This window comes from Protopterus annectens, chromosome 2.part2, assembly GCF_019279795.1.
Source record: "Protopterus annectens isolate FY-2018-M chromosome 2.part2, PAN1.0, whole genome shotgun sequence".
NCBI classification, from domain to species: domain Eukaryota; kingdom Metazoa; phylum Chordata; order Ceratodontiformes; family Protopteridae; genus Protopterus; species Protopterus annectens.
In genome coordinates, this window is record NC_056730.1 from 505,530,204 (window position 1) to 505,547,736 (window position 17,533).

The window sequence follows — 17,533 nt, forward strand, 5'->3', positions numbered from 1 at the left end:
AGATGGGCCCAGAAGGAGTATCCAAACACAAATTTACAAGAGGGGCGGGAAGTTTCAAGGCCACTAAGATTAATCATTCCTTGCCTGTAACATCCCAACACTCCTGCATCCACTTAAGTCTTAAAAACCCCTCTGTCCACCCAAATCTCCCCCAATCCTGCAGACATCTATGAACAAATTGCTTTGTGTCCAAACCACGTTTATTTTATCTCTTTGAATTTAGAAGTAATAATGACAGTTTTTCTGTTCAATATTAATTAGAAAGTTTTTATATGTGAGGTCTAGAGTTTGATTTTAACTTTCATCAGTTTCTATGTTTGCACAAGGTGGATTTTCCTAAAAGATTCTACCATGTCTTTACTTAATGTAATAAGTTGAGACATTATCTCATGTTATGCTGTGACGTGTAATGCAGTATGGCATATAAATGGACAAGGCACTTAAACATAGTGTTTTAACTGTTTATATTTATGTGCACACTCTCTCTCTCACACACAGGCACATGCACATATATTTTATATATATATATATATATATATATATATATATATATATATATATATATATAGATAGATATAGATACACACACACACACAAACACACACATGCACACAGCAGATACTTTCATACATTTTAATGCTATTTTAATTAAAGTGTAATCGTGTTTCTTACTGTGTACGTGTATGACTATATACCTGTATGCATGTGAGTGCACACACTCTCGTATTTTCAAGGTTTACCAGTGCCTTCATTAAAGCTTTACTGAAATGTGAAACAGTGTTTTAGTTAATGCATTTAAGAAAAGCATGCAACTACACTTTGTATTAGTTGTTTTCTTAAGCCCTTTTTTAATGTGTTTGTGTTTAGGGATTCCTTGTCAGCATAATGGAGAAATGTTTAAAATGTTCAGTGCATTGCAAATTATATAGCTACATACTATAATAACCATCATGGACTGCGTTTTCTGCTGTACAGTACTGGTTCAGTTAGCTGAGCAATGTGTCATATGATTGAACAAGCAGGGCCACTCTAAATTAATGGCTGCAGAATATGAAAAAGCATACATCTGATACATTGCCTGGTATAAGTATCCCATAAAGCAGTTTATAAATCAAGGCCAATCTTACTAAACACTGAATCCTAGAAAAGAAAGACTACTGAATGAATTATGAAAACATCTGATATATTATTTGTTGTGACAAGTATCTAGAAAACATTTCATAAATCATGGTTCTACAACTGAATGCCATCTTACAAAGTATGTGAATCAAAAGCCTGACTGCTGAATGTACAGTAGGAAGTTAACTAGCCTAAAAATATTGAGTGACAGTAGTTATACCAAGATCTGAAGCTGTAGGCTTGTTGCAAGACCCATTGTAAACTGCTGTTATTATAACCCTGCAGCTTCTGATGCGTCCTTAAAAATGTTACCTCATCCAGATCACGTGACTCAAACTCAAAAGTGAAACTGAAGCAATGTTGCTCCAAAATGTCTCAGTACGTAGCACTAAAAAAACCCTTTTTGTCCTTAGCATTAATCCTATCCTGTGGTTTTCTCCTACTTGCTGGCAGACAGATCAATGGTGCAGTACATTTAGACATCCCAACTTTCTTCAAGGTAAGTATGTGCTGTATTTGGCAAACTGATTATGTTGTACTTGCGGGCAGAAAGTTGAACTGGCTTGGTGCAGAACTGTGCTTAGCTTTGATCATTTTACCTCCAAAATCAGGAACACATCCAGAGATAATCAGAGACATTTTTTTTAAATATTATTACTATTAACTTGAGAAGTTAACTGAGTAAGAAAATGTGAATTAATGTGCATTTACTGATGTAAAATAAGTCTGTAATTGTTAATTATTGTCATTATTTGTTAAGGGTAATCCACCTTTTTCTACCCCAAATCATCAATTTTAGGAGGGATTAGGTGGGGCAGAACAAAGGTTTGAACACAATCAGGGACATCCATGAAAATCAGGGACAGTTATGAAATTGTGTGGTCTGTGGTTTTAATTTCTGAGTCTGAGAGACAGGTTCATATGGGCTATGCCAAAAAAGATACTCCATGGAATTAGCAACTGCATGCAGCATTTACGTCAGTTAAGTTAAACAAGCAACATTGAGGTTTTTGTGTCCTGCACAGTGTACTTTGCAGTAAACATTTAAAGATGCATGAACTGAAGTGCAGCTATTAAATGAAACATTAAGGAGTTTGCTTCTGCTCATTCGCCATAACCAGTTATTGTACATGTAAACATTTTGCTTGTGTGAAATGTACATACAAAACATTCCTCATATTATACATTTTCATTTATGACAAAAGAACAACCTAGATATGAAGAAATGTAGTTATATTTAATGCTATGCATTTCAGGTTAGTTTTCAAATGCATAACACATTTAGCTGGTATTGGCATCATTTTCTTTGAGACATTATCCCAGTTGGTCAGCCTATTCTTAGAACGAATACCACTTTTATTTTTCCATTATATATTCTCATATTGCATCTCCATGTTATTTAGAAATGCTTAGTTATTAAGGGATATATATAACCACCTTAACATAAAATAAATATGTGTGTGTTTGTGTAAGTGTGTGTGTGTGTGTGTGTGTGTGTGTGTGTGTGTGTGTGTGTGTGTGTGTGTGTGTGTGTGTATATATATATATATATATATGTATGTATATATATATATATATATATATATATATATATATATATATATATATATATATATATGTATGTATGTATAAATATATATATATATATATCCAGTGGCAGGACATAGTCAAGATGACTGGAGATGGGTCGGGATGCAGTGGATGGCCAACAGTGTCCTAATGTGTCTTACTGTGCCCTATTTGCACTCCACATCACTTTGCCGAGTCCACTTTCCTACCCGTTGAATCAGTCTAGTGATTTCCTCCGCACAGTCTGCGGGATCCAGTCTTTGCATGCATATGTAGACAAGCCCTGACTCACCAAGGGGTGCAAACCTGTCAGCCACCCTCACCTGGTTTTGCCAGCCAGTCAAAGCCGTTGCCTGGGGTGTGGCTGCTGTTGCATGCAGACAGCTAAGAAGAGCCACAGGTGAGAGCTGAGTGTCAGGTGAGGGCCAAGGTGGATGAACTACTCTGAATAGCATGACATGTTCACCCATCAGAGGTACTACCTCTCCCTGGCACCCCTTACAACCCCATCAAGATAGGCTGGGGTGAGAGTGAGACTGACAATCTGCGCAACTCTCTCTCACTATAATCCAATTCACGCTCAAGTCAAGACATCATTCTCCCCAAGTCCTGTGACGATGGGTGAATGAAGAAGCAGCAGGTGCAGATACACTGGAAGCTGTAGCCACAACCTCACACACAGATGGCCCAGGGCAATGAGTCGCTCTCTACCGGACTGAAGCAGCAGTGAAGTTCGGCAGCCCCGTGTGTGTCTGAGCAGCCCTATTTAGGATCGCTGTGCTCACCTCCATGGCCTGAGGAAGGGGCTAGAAAAGGTGCCCTAAACACAGCCTGCTTCATCCTACCCCTGGCCTGCTTCCCACGGCAGGCAGGGATCCCAACCATGCGATCAAATCACAAAGAAAAAACATTGGTGACTTTGCTCACCACTGGCACATGGAATGTGCGCACGCTCATGGATAGCTCCAAAACAGACCTGAGAGACGAACAGCACTTGTCGCAAGAGAACTCGGCAGGTATAACATCCAGATATCAGCCCTCAGTAAGACCAGGTTCACAGACAAAAGCCAGCTGACAGAAGTTAAAGCCAATTACCCTTTTTTTTTTTGGAGTGGCCACAGCAGCGATGAACATCGTGAAGCAGGAATGGGTTTCACTAGCAGATCTAATTTGATAGCCAGTCTCCCTAAAGGATTCAATGACCGACTCATGTCTCTGTGGCTCCCCCTCAAAGGAAAGAGCCACGCCACCTTCATAAGTGTATATGTCCCAACCAGGACAAACACAGAGGAAATTAAACACACGTTTTATGAAGACTTGGAGTCCCTCATAGCATCTGTGCCCAAGGTGGATAAACTCATCATCTTAAGCAACTTCAGTGCCAGAGTTGGTGTAGACTACCAGACTTGGGAGGGTGTCATTGGGAGGAATGGATTAGGCAAAAGTAACAGCAATAGTCATCTACTTCTGAAGACCTGCACAGCTCATGACCTGTTAATCACAAATACAGTCTTCCGCCTACCCAGCCATAACAAGATGTCCTGGATGCATCCACGCAGCAAGCACTGGCATCTCACTGATTATGTTATAGTAAGGAGAAGGGACAGGCAGGATGTAAGAGTGACTAAGGCCATGTGTGGCACAGACTGCTTTACAGACCAGAGACTCATCCTCTCAAAACTCAACATGCACATTCAGCCTAGGTGGTTCCTGTAGGGGAAAAAGACCAATAAGCACCTGAATGTCAGCAAGTTAGAACACCACTCTGTGCACCAGAACCTCAGGGAGCACCTCGACAGTAAGCTTGACCAACTCAGCTTTGGCACCAACAGTGCAGAAGAGAACTGGGCAGCCTTTAGGGATTTGGTCTACAACACTGCTCTCACTCATCTGGTCCTGAACACATGCAAACACCAGGACTGGCTTAATGATAATGATGAAGACATTAATAAGCTGCTGGATAAGATGCATGCAGCCTTCAGATCCCTGCAGCAAGACACTACATCCGTCTTCAAGAAAACAGCCTATAACTCCATCAAAACCAAGGTGCAAGCAAGCAAAGCTCAGAGAGATGCAAGACTCCTGGCTTAGCGGAAAGGCAGATGAGATCCAGAAGTACACTAATAGCAACAACTCCAAGTGTTTCTATGATGCCCTGAAGACCATCTACGGGTCTGGAATATCACCACTCCTTAGTGCCGATGGGTCCACCCTGCTTACTGACAAGAAAGCCATCTTGGAAAGATGGACTGAGCACTTCATCAATGTCCTGAACAGGCCTTCCTCTATCAATACAGAAGCCATTGACCACATGCCGTGAGTCATCATTAACACCTCCCTGGCAGACCTCCAAAGGAATCAGAGGTTAAGGAAGCAATTAAGCTTCTCTCCAATAGTAAAGCACCAGGCTGTGACTCCATTCCTGCTGAAATCTACAAGACAGGAGGACCAGTCTTGTTACAGAAGCTCACCGAGCTCTTCCAGACCATGTGGAAATGGGAAGTTATCCCTCAGGAGCTAAAGGATGCCTCCATCATCTATATCTATAAGAGAAAGGGAAACAGGCAGTCTTGTGACAACCACAGAGGAATCTCTCTCCTGGTCATTGCCGGCAAAATCCTTGCCAGAGTCCTCCTCAACTGTCTCATTCAACACATGGAAGATGGACACCTGCCAGAGAGTCAGTGCGGCTTTAGAGAGGGCTGAGGGACACTGGACATGATATTTGCAGCACATCAAATTCAGGAGAAGTGCCAGCAACAAAACAGGGACCTTTACACAATGTTCATGGACCTGACCAAATCCTTTGACACCATCAGTCTTGAGGGGCTATGGCGGATCATGGAGAAGTTTGGCTGCCCAGGAAAATTCATCAGTATGGTGCGCCAGTTCCATGATGGCATGCTTGCTCGAGTATTGGATGATGGAGACTCCTCTGATGCCTTCCCAGTCACCAACGGAGTCAAGCAAGGCTGTGTATTGGCACCCATGCTGTCCAGCATGATATTCTCGGCCATGCTGGCAGATGGCTTCTGCAATGATGAAGAAACTAGCATCAAGATTAGATCTAGGACTGATAGCAGGCTCTTCACCCTGCAGAGGCTACAGGCCAAGACCAAGGTTGAAGAGGACTTTGCATGCGATTTCTTGTTTGCAGATGACTGCACACTCACTGCTGCCACAGAGGCCCAGATGCAGCAGAGTATGAATTTTTTTTTCCAATGACTGCAGAAACTTCAGCCTCACAATTAATACTAAGAAGACTGAAGTTATGCATCAGCCTGCACCGCAAAAGACGTATGCAGAACCAACTACACCGATGAGATCTTGAAGGCTGTTAACAAGTTTACATACCTCTGCAGCACACTCTCCAGATTTGTGAACATTGAAGATGAGGTAGACACACACATCGCCAAGACAAGCTCCACATTTGGACGGTTGCAGGAGTCAGTGTCCACAAAGCTGAAGGCGTACAAGGCAGTCATACTGCCCACACTACTGTATGCCTGTGAGACATGGACTGTGTATGAGCATCATGCCAAAAAGCTGAATCAATTCCATATGAACTGTTTAAGAAGTCTGTGGAAAATTACCTGTCAGGACAAAGTTCCAGACACAGTTGTCTTCTCTCAAGCTGGACTGCCAGGTATCTACACCCTGCTGAGGAGAGCCCAAGTCAGGTGGGCAGGCCACCTTGTACGTATGTCAGACACACACCTCCCCAATAGACTGTTTTATGGTGAACTTGCAAGAGGCAAACACACACAAGGTGGGCAGAAATAGTGCTTCAAGGACACAGTGAAAGTCTCTCTGAAGAACTGTGGCATTGACTCAGACTCCTGGGAAACCCTAGCACAAGACTGCCCCACCTGGCGAAGCTGTATCAGCAAAGGTGCTACCTGAAAATGACCAGAGCAGAACCACAGAGGCACAGAGGAAGCGTGAGCTGCATAAATCCATAGCCAACTCATTGCCAACCAACTCAAATGACAACTTGTGCCCAATGTGCGGCAGAACTTTCTAAGTCTGCATTGGACTGATCAGCCACAGATGGATACACCATACTCAGTCAACCTCCTTGATGTGATGTTCATAGGTTCATAGGTAGGTACTAGGCTATCAGCTCTGGGGCCTATACAAGCCCAGCCAAAAAGGTACCCTGGTTTTTGCCACCCAAGAAAATTATTTTCCTGTGCCACTGTCGGGCAGAGCCACAGAGGTGATCCCCGGGGTGAATTTCCTATTTCCCATCCAATCATCAAGATTTTTCTTGAAGAGTGCTAATGAGGAGCTTTGTTTGATATAGATAGGTAGTTTATTCCAGAGTATGGGAAGTCTCTGGGACAGGAATCTATCCCTCTGGCATGTTCTGTTTAATGTGGTAACAAGGTTTAGGTGGTCCCTAAAGCGTGTAGCTCGGAGGGATTGGGATTTCTTTAAGTGGAGCATGTCCAACAGCTCTGGGTTTGACATAGCTTTGTATGTTAGGCAGAGATCACCTCTAAGTAGGCAATATGCGATGGAGTAAAGCTGGAGTTTTTTGAGACGGTCTGCATAGGGCATCTGTTTGAGGCCAGTAATCTTCTTTGTGAGGTATTTCTGTGGCCTTTTCAGTTGTTGTAGATGTCTTGTGAGGTACATCACAAAAGGAACATTGTACTCTATAATGGGTCTAATGAGTGATGAGTAGAGGGGAACAATGACCTCTTTTTTTCTGGATGAGAAACCTTTTGTGATGAGGTGTGTCACGTAGAAGGATTTCCTGACTACTGTGGCGATGTGATTATCAAAGGAGAGACTACTGTCTACCTGTGTCCCAAGATCTCTTATCACACTTTCAGTGTTAAGTATACTATCGCCTATGTTGTAGTTCATGGGTACAGAGTTTTTACCAAAGGGGATGACAATGCACTTTTTGGCATTGAGCTTGAGGCCATGGCTTTGACACCAGTCATCTGTCTCAGTAAGGCCCTTTTGTAGGATGTCCACATCGTTAGGAGTTTTGATTATGGCTCCTAGTTTGCAGTCATCTGTGAACTTCATTAGCCAAAGACCTTCTGTGTTAGCCTGTACTTCAGAGAAGTAGATACCAAGCAGGAGAGGACCCAGGACTGAACCCTGTGGTACTCCACTTGTCACTGGCCTGAAGTCGGATTTGGAGTCTGCTACTTTCGCAGTGTGGGTTCTGTCAGTGAGCTAGTTGGCAACCCATCTTGTGACATATGGATTTATACTTAGTTTAGTGAGTTTATCTATAATTACAGAGTGGGGGATGGTGTCAAAAGCCTTGGCAAGATCTAGATAAGCGGTGTGAACCACCTTACCCTTGTCTACGGCTTTGGTGACTGCTTCAAAGAAGTCTATCAGGTTTAGGAGACATAATCTGCCTTTTATAAATCCAAACTGGGTGGGATCCAGAGTTTGGAGATTACCAATATCTTTATTTATAAGTTCCATGATAATACGTTCCATGGCCTTGCAGACCAGGCTCGTCAGGCTAATGGGGCGGTAGTTCCTGGAGTCTATGGTGGCTCCCCCCTTGTGGAGTGGGATAACTGCTGCTGTGCGCCATTCAGCAGGCACAAAGCCTGAGGTGAGGCTATGACTGAACATGGTACTTAGGTGGGGTGCCAGTTCGTTCTGTAGTTCGTGTAGAATGCAGCCTGGGATGTTGTCTGGTCCCATGGATACTGTGTTCTTGGCTTTGGACAGTGTGGTTTTTACCTGTGCAGCTGTGATTACAGGAACTTTGCATTCTTCCGGTATAGAGATGGGCTCTTTAGGGGGTGAGAGGGTGGGTAAAGTTAGCACTGAACCTATCTGCCAGGATGTTGGCAATATCATTTGGGTTTGTATATTTAGTGCCATTGTGCTGTAACTCAAAGCAGATCTGATTGTTGCCATTGCAACGAAGGATGAACAACAACAACGAACAATATAGGTTTACCTTTAAAAAGTTGAATGCCATAATGTCTAATGTTCATTTGGTTGAAAAATAACATCTAAACTCAAAACATTGAATGATCAAAATGTCAACTCATTTAATTGAAAAATCACCTCTACTATTTTGCAGGGGGGCTATGCCCCCCTGCACCCCCCAAACACCCCTACTTAAATATACCAACTCCGATATCGCACTACAGTGCAGAAATGGGCAAATTCAATAATTTCGACATCGTGAGTTTAGACTAATTTTAGTTCAACATTTTGATCATTCAATATAATGCATTCAACCAATTCAGTTTCAACCATTTAGCATTCAACATTTTAAAGGTAAACCACATATATATATATATATATATATATATATATATATATATATAGATATAGATATATATACATACATATATATGTGTATACTTTCCACATAGTGGTATTACTTGAATTTTTTACTTTGTTCTGTTAACATTTTGTATCTTTTATAACTTTCATATCTCAACTGCCAAAATAAACAGGAAAGTAAATTGCTCAATAAAAGCAGCCAAAACCAAGAAAAAATAGAGCAATTCCACCAAGGCACAACTCCACTGGCATTTTCCACACGAACAAGCTTTATTGAAACACACTTTCTTCAGAATAAAAACATGAATGCTGATATCACCACAGATGCGTTTTCGTCCTCTAATGACTTGCTTCAAAAACTGCGATAATGGAGAACACAACTTCTCACTGTCCCTGATTTTCAAGATGGGTCCTAATTTTGGCTCAAAAATTTGCTTCGATCCTCTGAAAATTAGCGCTAATTTTCAGAGGATCGAAGCAAATTTTTGAGCCAAAATTAGGACCCATCTTGAAAATCAGGGACAGTGAGAAGTTGTGTTCTCCATTATCGCAGTTTTGAAGCAAAGCATTGACGGATCAAAATCTCTCATCTTGAATATCAGCATTCATGTTTTTCATATTAAGAAGTGTAAAGTCAATTGTGTTTCAATAAAGCTTGTCCATGTGGAAAATACCAGTGGAGTCGCAATTTTTCTTGGTTTCATATCTCAACTGTTTTAACTGCTTTTTTACTGTGATTTCACAGAATTATGATAAATAAGATGCATATGGTGTGGTTCCATGTTTAGATAATTTTGAGTATAAAAAATGTGTTTGTTGCGCTAGTCAGTGCTATCTATTCCATTCTTCATTCATTAACAGTTCACTATATGTTGTTTTTGTTTGCCTTTATCTTTGTAAATTGCTTCTGTTTTATTTTTCTGTCCAGTGTATGTATTTACTTATAGCTTCTTTGGGGGAGTCTGCAGTGTCCGTGTTCTACCCTGGTTAACAAATTTAAATAAATAATAAATAAACACTGCATTCACTCACTTGTTTTATTTTATGGTAAGGTGCTAATGGTTAAATTAAGTAACCCCAGAACTGTTTTTTTTTTTTTTTTTTTTTTTTTTTGCTGTTTGTTTATTTGTTTGTTTTTATGTATACCTCATTGTAGCCCTTGTTTCAGAGATATCATAAAAATGTTTTAAAATGAAAGAGGTATTGCGGGGAAACATTATATATAAGTTATTATCATATTGCCAATAACTGAATGGATGGGGGATTAGGGGAATTAAAATTAAACTTTACATTTTGACCTGGGAAATTTTGTGCCTTCTGGATTAATTTCATTTACGTAAAAGAAGAGGTTCCTCGGTCAATGAATAGCAGCCACTATGCTTTCACAATTGTAATTCTTCTAACCAAATAGGCACTGTGAAGAGATAGAAATAGCCTGTATTCGGTATGGCTACAATGGTACCAGCTGTTCTAAAGCAAATAATAATGCCTCACATGGTGAAATGGAGCATCACTTTTCTTATTTCCTCACAGCTGACAGTAAACAGAATATTTGAAGTTGATGCTTCATAATTAAACAAAAAAAATTAATTTATCATGGGAAACCTTAAGTGCTATAACACAGTTATTACCTTACATGCCAGAATAGCCAGACAAACTGACAAGCAAATCAAGATGTTATGAATTCCAAGCCTTGTTCAATGTATAGGAAGCCTCTTCAGCAATCCACTTCATCAGCAGGTCATGCAAAAGTGAGGCAGAATGTGTAAACATTAGTCTTTCCTAAAAGGATTTCAAGTCCCAAGCAGATATGCTCAGATTTCATCTAATATACATTAGGGAAAACTCCATTCTTCTGTCTTAATCATCAGGTGCTCTTTTAACTGAAGAACTCAATGTGTTTCTGACACAGACAAAATGGAATGATATAACTGCTGAAATCAAAATCTGGATGGCAAAAACATACACAAGCCATGGGTTAATTAATTACTGTTCCTTGCAAGCTGCTACTTTTAGACTGAATGACACAGTATGCGGTAATGGATCTAACTTTTTAATATTTGATGTCTTTGAATGAAACCCTTTGCATCTCACCACAAGGTTCATGTCTTAACCACCTTCCCCTTTCAATACAGTAGTTAAGTACTGGGATTCCTTTATCTTCCAAAAGGTGCCATCTCTTTTCATTCACATATGGTAAAAAAAGAAATGTTCTGAATATTAAACTGTTAGAAAATAATATTGGTTTACAGATATCTGTTCCATACGTAATGATTCCATGCAAAAGGGAAGGAAATGGCAATGTTCAATAAAATGTCACCTGTTCAGGGGAAGAAGGCTGGTGGTCTGCTAAATCATGTTGCTGATTCTGTTTCCAACTTTGGATAAATTCCTGTTTTTTTTTCTCCACTAGGATGGATCCACTACCAACACCCAGTTGGTCTACAGGTATTTGTTATGGAGCCACAGGAGCTAGGCACTACCAGGCTAAGTGATAGCCCTGCTGACCATTCGTTCCTGCCTGGGAGTCCCAATAAGAGCCCTACTCCCTGGTGAGAGTCAGGTGGTACAGAGAGGACCCCAGTCCTGGGGCAGTCTATCCTGTCCCCATTAACAGCACACACCTACCCCTCTCAGTGGTCCTGCTGAGCTTGCTATTACTGTTTCCAAGGGGAAATGTGCCTACACATATTGAATTCCCCTCTGCTTAACTAGTGCTACATACCATGACTGAGCAAGCTTGGATAGCTCAGTCTTGACTGGGTTACACTCAGTGCTCATGCTAGGTGTCATGCTAGGTGTCACCCTAGGTGGCAAGCCAAGTTACCTCCCTACCCCAAGAAGGGTGACCAGCTAGTAGCCACTCACTCCTATCTTCCTCAACCAGCTGCTATAGGCACCCATGACACTAAATGACCTCACATAACCTGCACCAGACTTTAAACAGCTATGCTGCAGAGTTGACTAAAAGTCTTTCGGCTTTTCCTGATTATGGGGTTGCAACAGCAGAACTCCAGTCCACTCATGATTGGCAGTGGATTTTTACGGTGCCAAGTTGCCAGCCCAATGCCCAACCTTCAAAGAAGGCAAGCCCATTCACGCTCACACCTACCTGCATGTCTTTAGCGTCACTCGACCATGGAGAGGACATGCAGACTCCACACAGAAGGCGCTCCATCCGAGAATTGAACTGGAGAACCTCTTGCTGTGAGGTGACAATGCTAACCGCTGCACCACCATAGCCATATGTGGGATAACTTTCTTGAAAATAAAAAGTAATATGGGATCAGTTTGAGCAATACTTGATCAAATAAGGTATTCTTTTAAAGTGACACTGTGATTTCCGACCACAATAATCAAATTGCCATTTGGTCCTTTAATTATATTACATTTCCAAATTTAGACAAGTGTTTCTTACTGGCACTGTTTTTTCAACCTGTCAAATAATTTTAAATCACATTATCATAGGTTTAGGTACAGTAATTTAAACTCATCATTCTGGATCTGAAGCCTGGCAGTGATTTCAATATTACATGAGACAGACAAGTTTCAGAGTTAGTGCCAAAGGCACACTTTCCATACAGAGAATTTTTTTTTTACTTAGAATTTGACTGGAATTTTATCCCTGACCCTTTTAGTATATACTGTTGACTACTGCTCTGGGTGCAATTTCTGTGCATTTAATTCCTTAGATGGCTAGCTCTACCAGAGACTCCACAAAAGTGCTCCAAGATAACTTTTATACACTCTGTCATTAGCTCAGCAATGGCAACTATATTTTAATTTGAATAAAACCATGTGTCTGCTTTTCAAAACTACTAAAAAATGCATAACAATGTCTGATAAAAAGAACCTGGTGAGATGCTGTTAGAAAGGTTGCAGAGCTGCAAGCGTTTGGTGCTTTAGTTCAGTCCTTCTTGGCTTTCATTCTGCATGCTGACCACATGCACAAGAAGAGCTCAAGCAAAATTGATGCTTGTTGACCACTGATGCCAAAATTCCAATTGGCAAATGGGTGTTAGTGGCACAAGGTAATTATGGACTTATGTGTCTTATCACTGCTGACTTAAGTACTAACAGTACTACACTTCAAACCCTTCAGAATAAAATGCAAATTACTACTTTATGTACAATTATATCAGTGCTACTACAGCCTTCTGTACAGGGTAGACTGGCTTCCCCCAAAAGAAAAGGTAGAGCTGACACTTGGAACACTAGTCTATAAGCTGACATATGGTACTTCGGTGTAAAGTTGCTCTTAAAACCTGTAGTCATGACATATCCTCTTCCTTCTTGTAATGCCATGTTCTCACAATTTTTAGGACCTATAAGATTCATAATAGAGCTTCTTAGGTTTGTAAACCTATTCTTTGTAATTCCTTGCTCAATGAAATTAAAGAAGCTTCAGCACTACCGTAGTTTCCATTGCAACTACAAAACCAACTCCTGAAGCATAACAATAGATATGATTGTGGTTGTTGCTATTTAAACTTCTGGATAACAGCTTTTCTCTTTTAGTAACCTGTTGTGGCTTAACCGGAGGTTGAACAGCTTTTCTGTTGTAGTAATCTGTTGTGGCTTAGACACAGATTGTCTGAGTATTGTGTTTGTCTTACATCTTTGGGGGAAATGTCAAACATCTTCAATAGTTAATTCATCTATTCATTGTCTGATTATCTACGTTATCAAACTCATGGCTGCAAGAACTGACATAAATGACTTTGTCTTTTAAATTGCCCAGAGCTGTGCGGAACAAGTGCCAAATATCTCAGTTTCTTCTTCATGTGTGGAATCATTTTGTACCATTTAGAATAAAAGTCTGTACACATTGTAGGTCATACAGTGGTGATAGCATGTAGTCATTTACCAAGATCCGAACAAGTCTTATACTAATGAACTAAACCAGACTGAATTATGTTGTCTGTTGTAACTCTGAATTCAGAATTGCCCCTTTCTTCTGTAATACAGTAGAGAGGCAATTATCCGGACATCGATTATCCGAAACGTCAATTATCCAAATGCAGCCTTCCAAAGTTTTTGGGTAGGAAAAATCATAAAGTCTGGTTATGAAAACGTGATACATATTTACTTGTGCATTTTTTGTGAGCTTGTACCCCACACGTGTGAAAAATATTCTTTATTTTTCACTTGAATCATTGAACGGTTGAAAAGTGCATTCCCTGCATGCAGAAAAAACAATATTTTAGAAGTTTTTTTAATCTGGCTCAATTATATGTTTGATTATCCGAACTACCCTAGGTCCCAATTAGTTTGGATAGTTGACTCTCTACTGTAGCAGATTAAGACAATCTGGACTGTTTCCTGTAGTTCCTGGACTTTTACTGACTTTTGAATATTTGTACTCAGTCTTCTGAATATGTAAACTGATTTCTGAAAATTTAAACTGCTGGACATTTTGAACTGACTTTTGTACTCAATCTCCAAAGAATCTAAACTGAACTGCTATACTCAATCTTCTGAGTATCTCAGCTAAACTTATGTATATTTGAACTGCCCAATCTTTAAATTTACTTCTGTACTCAGTCTCCTGTGTATCCAAATTAAACTGCCTTCTGTCTAGAAAGTCTGTCTCTTGATATTAAAACCCTGTAAATTCCCCACAAGTTCTGCATGACAATTTAACCTTGGTGCCAAATCATTGTACCATATAAACAAGATCAGTTTTGTACCAAATGTTCTGCACAGTCTGTTAGCATGTCTCATCCTTATCAGTGGTTTGGCCTGAAGGTTATTCACTGAGATCATTCGCATCCTTCACTGAAACATTCCTTTCTGTTGAGACCACACTTACTGAAACTACATGTAAAAATGTGAAATATAAAATGAAGATATAGGCCTGCTTTAATGTGGCTGTATCTCTAGGCCTATGCAAACAGAATGCTGTATTTATGTAGGGTTTATTCTGGCAAAACTATATTTATGTGAACCTTATTCTTATAAAAGACTATCCTAAAACTCAGTGACTATAAAATATACAACTAATACTGATTAGGATGCCAGTTTATTACAGTGTGTGTGTGTGTGTGTGTGTGTGTGTGTGTGTGTGTGTGTGTGTGTGTGTGTGTGTGTGTGTGTGTGTGTGTGTGTGTGTGTGTGTGTGCATATATGTGCATGCATGCCAGTTTGGAATATTGGGAGATTAGCAATACAATTATGACACGTTTCTGGGATATGGGTGAAAACCAGAGTATCCAGTGAAAACTAATGTGGACACAGGAAGTACATGTGACTCCACAGAAGGCACCTCTGCCAAGAACTGAACTGGAGAACCAAGTCCTATAGTTCCAAAGCTTTACTGAATAATCCAGATGCCATACCAAACAAGACTGGCAACCTAAACATCCCAGCATGCATAAAACAACTTCTGGTAAACAAGTACAAGGATGAAACTGAATTTATCTGGCTTGTGCAGCCTCTACAGAATACTGAACAGCCCAGGTAAATCTTTAGTCTGTAAGCATGGCGTCGCCTAGTAGCCTAACATACAAACATATAAGATAATACAGTCTCCTTCTTACAAGAAGAACTCCAAACTGACTGTAATCTTTAGTAGAAGAAACACCCTGACATTTAATGTCAAGACATTGTTCATTAGTACAGCATTAGTGTGCAGTAATACAGTGGAGATTCTCCTGTTCGATTCTCAGCTGGAGTGCCTTCTGTGTGGAGTCTGCATGTCCTCCTCACGGTCGAGTGGCCTCCGAAAGACATGCATTAATGGGCATGCCTTCGCTGAAGGTTGGGCGTCGGGCTGGCAACTCGGCACCATAATAATCGACTGCCAATCATTAGCGGACCGGAGTTCTGCTGTGGCGACCCCTAACTGGGAAAAGCCAAAAAGACAAACAATACAGTGGAGATCATATAATGTTATTGGTGTTATTTTCCTGCAAAGAAGGTCTGGATAGAGTGGCAGCCCTTAAGTGAGGCCAGAGTGCATTTTTGCTCTTTTTAAGGAGTAAGAGTTTCATGTCTTATTTAGAATAGACTTTCTGGTGAGCTGGAGTATATCTTTCACACCTACAGTGCTTAACTGAGGTGGCAACAGGTAAATCTGAAGTGTGCAAAGAATATCTCCCTTCTTTTATATAAGGTACAGATGCAGTTTCCTAGGATACACTAAGATATAAGGTGTCCCTTGTAACAAGCATGTTGGAACGTCTGTACTGCTAGTAAATCTCCCATCTCATGACAGACATTGCATTTAGACTGGCATTTATCATCTGGGGTGAAATGTTACCCATGATCACCCTTATATGCTACAGGCCCTGATCCACTCTCGGTGACTCTGAAATCCGTAAATACAGTTATGCACAAAGACTTTAATCCAGGTACTAATCTTCTCAATTTGACATTCTGTCAAAAGTTTGTTTCTGATCCCATAGTTTTCTTTGCATTTTTGCTTTCAAATCTGGTAGAATCAAACTGAATGTGGGGTACAGCCTTTTGGATCAAACCATTTCTACTAGATGTAAACCTGTCATGAAATGAGAAGTAGTCACACAAAGGCCTTGACAGTTTTTTTTTCTACCTCCTTCCTTCAAATTCTGTACAACTCTATCTGACAAGCCATTATGTGAAGCATAAAATGGAATGGACAATACTGGACAAACTCCACTTTTCTTCGTCATGTTTCTAAATTCCAAGATCTATTATCAGAAAAAAATAATTCTGAAATATTATGTATACAAAAACATTGTTTTAGTTTTTTGGTGGTTGCATGAAAAATAGAAAAAATGATGGCATGTAAAGGCATTCACTTTGAATGAGCATCTATAAAAATTATTAACATTTTTCCAAAGAACTAACCAACATATGCCAAGTACAGTCTAGAACATTCTTCCCAGATCATTGCCATTGAGTGAAAATGTGCATTCAGTGATTTAGTGTATATAGTACTCGGCAGTCATTACAGATTTTTGCTTCCTGTTCTGCATTCTACTATGGCAGGATATGCAGCATATGATGTGGTTAAGCATATCAGAAGATATATATTATCAGGTTACTGTATACTAGCCTTCAGGAAGCTTCTTTTTCATTATCCATTGTGAGCATTCCTTAGTACCACACACACATGATGTGCATGCACACAAACACATACACACACACACACACACACACACGTATATATATATATATATATATATATATATATATATATATATATATATATATATATATATATATATAAAGATAGTTAGGTACATGGTGCATAGAGGCAGAGAGGGATACAATTGTGCACATAATAATGGCATGGTTTACTATGAATATTGCAAATGGAGATGCTTTACAAATGGAACACTCGAAATTTGGATTTTCGAATGTCCATCTTGCTGAACATCTCCATATTGAAAGTTCATTCACTGATATGAACTTAATGTACTGTCAAGATATCGCGGTACAGTGCTGTTTGGGTAATTCATACCTTTCCTCATTGTAGTGCAATCTTGGAGCTGGAATATATAATTTGCAGGGGGTGTGGGAGGCTTGTCCCACTGCAAAAACGTAAAGTGTAGTGTTTTGCAGTACTGCTGACAAGAAC

At 40.1% G+C, this 17,533-nt stretch overlaps 1 protein-coding gene across 1 annotated transcript in view; it reads left to right on the forward strand.

Annotated features, from left to right (window-relative positions):
• The first annotated feature begins 1,455 nt into the window (after positions 1-1,455).
• Positions 1,456-17,533, forward strand: part of LOC122795682 (endoplasmic reticulum resident protein 29-like) — a 196,010-nt gene continuing 179,932 nt past the window's right edge. The window contains exon 1 of the mRNA XM_044063973.1: positions 1,456-1,618. Within this exon, the coding sequence (XP_043919908.1) occupies positions 1,490-1,618 (129 nt within the window). The 5' untranslated portion in view covers positions 1,456-1,489. The remainder of the gene's footprint in view (positions 1,619-17,533) is intronic.